This window comes from Thalassophryne amazonica, chromosome 4, assembly GCF_902500255.1.
Source record: "Thalassophryne amazonica chromosome 4, fThaAma1.1, whole genome shotgun sequence".
In the NCBI taxonomy this organism is placed as follows: Eukaryota; Metazoa; Chordata; class Actinopteri; order Batrachoidiformes; family Batrachoididae; genus Thalassophryne; species Thalassophryne amazonica.
The window spans coordinates 111039561-111045560 of record NC_047106.1 but is presented as its reverse complement, the minus strand read 5'-3'; the positions used below and the strand labels follow the sequence as shown (position 1 = coordinate 111045560).

The following is a 6000-nucleotide window of genomic DNA, read 5'->3' as shown; positions in this document are numbered from 1 at the left end:
TATTATTCATGATAATTATACCATTATTCTGCCACACATTTAATGGTTTTAACATGAACAATTTCTGTCATCAACTTAAAAAAGTTATTGAACATACTATATCTAGCAACAAATAAAGAAAACAAAATTTATTAAATTTCCCACTTCAGTTCCTATTTGTCAATTTGTGGCAAAATATAATAGTTATCAGATCAACCTTGTCATCAGATTTCATGAAAATTACTAATTATTAATCCTCCGAACACATCGACAAACTAACAGTGTCCAAAAACACAAGTTTCTTAGTAGTAAAAATGTGATGTTGACATTTAATTTTAAATGTATTTAATAAATAAAAAGATCAAGGTTGATGTAGTTAAAACAAATCTTGCCATTTGTAAGGTGTTAAGAGGAAGGAAAAGTTTGTTTACAAGTCAGAGAGGTTTATAAAACAAAACAAAAAACAAATGCAACATTAATGTCATCAGTTATTGCTCCAAACACGATCACAGTCTGCACATCTACTTTGATATTAAAGGTGTCGGTGTGACAACTACAATAAAAAGACCTGATCAAGTGGAATTACTTTTAATTATTCACTGGAGAACTCTACAAGATGTGACCCAGGATGAGGTTTATTCTGCCCTCTGCTGACAGCATATGGAATCTCATATCTGCATCAAATAAAATGCAACAGCTGAGAATAATAATTAAATTTTGCTGTAAGGCTCTTTTCTAAAAACAAAATACCAAAAGGTATCAAAGAACAATTTCACACAAAACTCTGGTGAAAGAATACAAGTAAAAACTAGATTTTTTTTTTTTTACTTCCCAATACCAATATTAAAGAACTAAGCATGTAGGAGACAATGTCAAATATACAAAAGATAGCAAACAGCAACAAGTGCACACAGTATTTACAGGCTCTTATGACTCAGTCTTTATACAACAAAGACACAGTTCCGGTGTTGCAAAATAAAGCTCAAGCGTGATTCTGAAATATTTGTATCCACACCAGCAATACTTCTGAAATCTGTATCCTTGTATGTGTTAGTATCTGTCTCAGTGTTTCAGTATCGTCTCCCCTGAGGTACAATATTCAAGCACACTCTACCACCTGCCTCTGTGGAAGGGTGTGTACCCAAACCCCGGCCTCCCACCCCTGCCATCCACGCCCCCTGGTCCCATAGGATGTGATCGAATGTAGGGTGGGCCGTGAGGAAGGAGGGGCATGCGCACTCTGAATCTATCTGGGGAGAACATGGGCCGTGTGGGCATCGTTGGCAGAGGCACGTGCGACATGTTTGGGGGTGAAACAAATGTAGGCAGATTGGGCATGGCTGGGGGGTGCTGCAGAGGTGGCACACCCAGTCTGGGACCCTGCATAGCAGTCGGACCTGGCAGGTTCATCACTGGTACTGCAGAAGATCCCAGGTGGCTGTTACTGTTCACATCCAAGCATGTGATTTGAGCTTCTTTCAAATCGTTGGTGGACTCTGTCAGCATTCCAGTTCCAGCTGCACAAACAAGTAAAATGAATAAACAAATGTGGTAGAAAGTGGAGTTTAAAGTGTGAACACACTTTCTCTGAGAAAAGGGTTGTGGCACATTTCAATTTCATATCATGTGTCAAATGCAAGACCCTGGAACAAAGCATGGATTTCAAAAATTTTAAACCTGGCTAATAAAAATTTTATGTAGTCTACAAGGCTGTCACTATATAGGGGTAAATATCAACCTAAGCACTGTATATGGGGGTACATATTACCTACATTTTTTAATTTTCAAGGAAGGAAAATTTTAAAAAACATAAATGATTGATATTGCCAGGAAAAACAAAATGAGCAATGTCATATTTTTCAATATTCCAGAACACAAATGTTTATCAGAAATAATGCTAACTAGTTAATAATTTTATTTTACTCATGGAATTTTACAGCACACCCACTGGTAAAACAAACAGAACCACTGGTTCTCACTTCTAGGTACTAAAATATGCATAGTATTTAACAACTGCAATATTATTGGTTACTAGTGCAATCTCATGGATAAATCCACTGTATTCTAGCCTAAATACCCTTCAAATAAAAATACTTTATTTAATTAAATTAATGATGTATAGAAATGTTCCCAAATAACAATGGGTAAATATTTTCGTAGGTTTTTTAGTCATGATATTTTTATAAAATATGAACTGATAAAATATACTTTATTATGAATGCAGCCAATAAATTTTTCTATAATCTGTTGAATTATTAGTCTTTCCTGAGAGCAATTACTGTGAAAACACTGAGAAACATGTTCCATGGTCCTTCTAAATTATAGATTTAATCTTCTTGCAGTTCATATTTGATAAATTGTGACACTATGTTGCAGAATTGTTTCCTTATTTAAGTGAAGTTACATTTTTTAAATACGAGGTCTATTAGAAAAGTATCCCTTATTATTTTTTTCAAAAACCATATGGATTTGAATCACGTGTGATTACATCAGACATGCTTGAACCCTCGTGGGCATGCGAAAGTTTTTTCACGCCTGTCGGTTACATCATTCGCCTGTGGGCAGTCTTTGAGTGAGGAGTGGCCCACCCTCTCGTCGATTTTTTCATTGTTTAGGAATGGCTCAGAGACTGCTGCTTTGTTTGATCAACATTTTTTCAAAACTGTAAGGCACAACTGAGTGGACACCATTTGATAAATTCAGCTGGTTTTCGGTAAAAATTTTAACGGCTGATGAGAGATTTTGGTCTGGTAGTGTCGCCGTAAGGACGGCCCACGGTGCCTGACGGCGATCTGCGCTTCGAGGCGGCAGCGTCTCGCCGTTTCAAGTTGAAAACATCCACATTTCAGGCTCTGTTGACCCAGGAAGTCGTCAGAGAACAGAGAACTTTCAGAAGAAGTCGGCATGAGGAGTTTATTCGGACATTCCATTGTTAACGGACATTTTGTAATGAAAGAACGTGCGGGCAGAGTCGCATGTCGGGCCGGACCCGACCGCGGGGGGTCGCGAAAGGAAAAACACCTCCGTTGGAAACCTTAACGGGCAAGTTGGAACATGCCCAAGCTGTTAAACAATTTCTCAGTTACTCACTTGTTGAAAGCCATCAAAATCCGCCTGAATTTTACAAATGGTTTTCAACACGGAGGTGTTTTTCCTGTCGTGGCGCACACAGATTCGCCGAGTCGTCACGGAAACAACTCAGCGAATTTGCACGCACGTCTTTCATTACAAAATGTCCTTAAACAGTGGAATGTCCGCATAAAGTCCTCATGCCGGCCTCTTCTGAATCTTCTCTGTTCTCTCACGACGTCCTGGGTCAACAGAGCCTTAAATTAGGATGTTTTCAGCTCGAAACAGGCCGACGACGGCGCCTGGAAGCGCTGCGCGACGTCCCGTTTGATAAAGCAACGCGTGCCGTCTTGAGCAGCGTGTGAAACAAAGGAATTCAGCCGAGAGGGCGGGACCACATCTCACTCAAGGCCTGCCCACAGGGAAATGACGTCACCGACACGCGTGAAAAAACTCACGCATGCGCACGAGGGTTCAAGCATGATTGGTGTAATCGCACGTCATTCAAATCCATATAGTTTTTAAAAAAAATAAAAGGTACTTTTCTGATAGACCTCGTATGTTGCATAACTGGCTTGGCGCTAGGACCAACGTCCAAGAACTGACATCGCACCTATCATTAGTATGAGTTGCGTGCCTCCACTGTGAGCAGCGGGATTTATAACTGGCTAAAAAACAAAACCAAAAAAAAAAAAAAAAAAAAACTTGAGGGGAGTACCTCAAAGCTGTGATTCACAATGAATTTATACATTTACATGTCTCGAAAAATCACTAGAATGATATAACATGATGCTAACAGGCTAACGTTAGCATAAAAACTTAATAATGGGTTAACATAAGCTTGAAAACCTGTTAGCATCACATTATGCTTTGCCAATGGGCTAACATTAGCAGGAGCTGAGTGTCTTCACTGTGAGCAATGGGATTTATAATGTACTTAAAAACAAACAAACAAACAAACAACAAAAAACAACAAAAAACCCAAAAACTTTGACAAAATTTTGTTTAGAAAAATCTTACTGCACATTGTCACTTACAGACATTACTTCATACCAGATTTGTACATTCGCTATCTGCGCATGCATGAAAAACAGAGAGTTTGTTCTGTACTGAGTTTATCCTTTGTGTGCGGACCAAAATCAGGTTTAATGGGAATAAATTCTAACATCTGCGTGAAAAATGGAATGTTTGCTGTGCACTGAGTTTACCCTTTCTGTGTGCGGACCAAAATCCGGTTTAAAAGGTGGGTTATTTTTCCACATAAATTGAAAGCAGCTCTCCATCCTTTCTGCACACAGAAATGGTAAACTTGGCACAAAACAAAGTTCCCGTTTTTTGCGCATGTGCAGATAGCAAATATACAAATCTGGTACGGGAGTCATCTCAGTACGTGACACACACCTTCAGATAATTTTACATGACACAAAAAATTGGTTAATTCATTCATTTAAATTTTACACAGGTAAATTTGGCTGAAAAATTACAATCTGTTTTTTTGCCAGACACAGACAAAGACTTGGGCCTTAAGAGAATTAAAGTATAGATTAAAGTTATCTGCATAAATTAAAGAGATGTGTTCATATTTTCTTGACAATCTGGCAACATGATAGACTTCAGAATCAGAATAGCATTTATTCACCAAGTATCCACAGAATACAAGGAGTTTGACTTCGGTTTGAGCTGCTGACTTGCTGACTGACCGGCTGACTTGTAAATTAGTGAGTGGCCCTGAATCTATGTGATTGTCTTACCTTGCTGGAGCAGAGTGCGGTCAAATTCTGGTGCAATGAAAGGGGCTGCAGGGACAGATGTTGGGGACAGCATGATGGGAGGAGGTGTTAAAGTGGGTGGACTTCCTATAGGTGCTGTCTGTGGAAGCTGTGGCACCTGAAAGACAAAAAAAAAATTCCAGCAATGATTAAAGCCAAAAAAATAAAGCCAGGTGGGGTGGAGCAGCAGCTTTAGAGCAAGAACTTTCTTTACTGCAGAAAAACATCATGAGTGCACAGCATTAAATAGCTTTTTCATCATCACATTTCTTTTGTATCAAACTTATCGTTCCCTCATTTGAAAAGGAAACAGCATGTCAAATACCCTCTAGGCCAAAGACAAGTTTGATGAAGGAAATGAATGAATGAACAAACAGAGCCTTTATTGTCATTGTTCACATACATACATATAGAATGAAATCTGTCCTCTGCATTAACCCATCCTAGTTACAGTTAGACACACTCCCACCACGAGGAGCAGTGGACAGTCACAGTGTAGCGCTCAGACGCCTGGTGTTGCAGACCGAATGGTCCCCCTTAAAAATTGATCTGCTCTGCCTTCACTGCGCATGCGTCATTTCAGACCACAGCAGCTCGTCTGAGTCTGACTCTCTACACCCAAAGCGATCAAAGGGAATAATGTGATTAGTAACCATCAGATAAAGTAAAACCTCTTGAATAATTTTATAGTCAGTTTTAAGCAGAAACGAGGCCGTTTTAAGCAGAAACGAGCCAATAATCAACGAGTTGTTATTGGCGCTCTGAAATGATGTAGGCGCCGCAGCATGTCCGAGTCTGACGTGTTGTGGCGTTCTGCTGGGTCCCCCGTCTTTTATTATGAAATAATACTGAATTTATGTGGAAATGATTGTTGTACAAAAGCTTCAAATATCTGTCACTGAGATAGATGATGACTGGAGTGCAGTTTGAAGCAGAAACGAGGTGACGCTCAGAAAGGACGCTGCTGAGTTCCGAAATGACGCATGCGCAGTGAAGGTAGGGAGGACCGTTCAGTCAGCATCACTGGCAAATACTTCACAGTGTCCACATTTTTAAAAGAAAAAAATATTACAGTGACAAAGATTTTCAACGATCTGTTTGAGTAATAATTTGTTGAAGCCAACACCAGAACCAAGAACTGTTTAACCTGCAGGACCTCAGTGATGGAACTGTTCACATGAAA

The 6000-nt window shown here is 39.4% G+C and overlaps 1 protein-coding gene across 1 annotated transcript in view; it reads right to left on the bottom strand.

Moving 5' to 3' along the window:
• Positions 1-514: 514 nt before the first annotated feature.
• LOC117508623 (SR-related and CTD-associated factor 4-like) overlaps positions 515-6000 on the bottom strand; it is a 97706-nt gene continuing 92220 nt past the window's right edge. Inside the window, exons 17-18 of the mRNA XM_034168421.1 lie at positions 4800-4935; positions 515-1496 (exon numbers count right to left, since the gene is read on the bottom strand). Coding sequence (XP_034024312.1) covers positions 1090-1496; positions 4800-4935 — 543 coding nt within the window. The 3' untranslated portion in view covers positions 515-1089. The remainder of the gene's footprint in view (positions 1497-4799; positions 4936-6000) is intronic.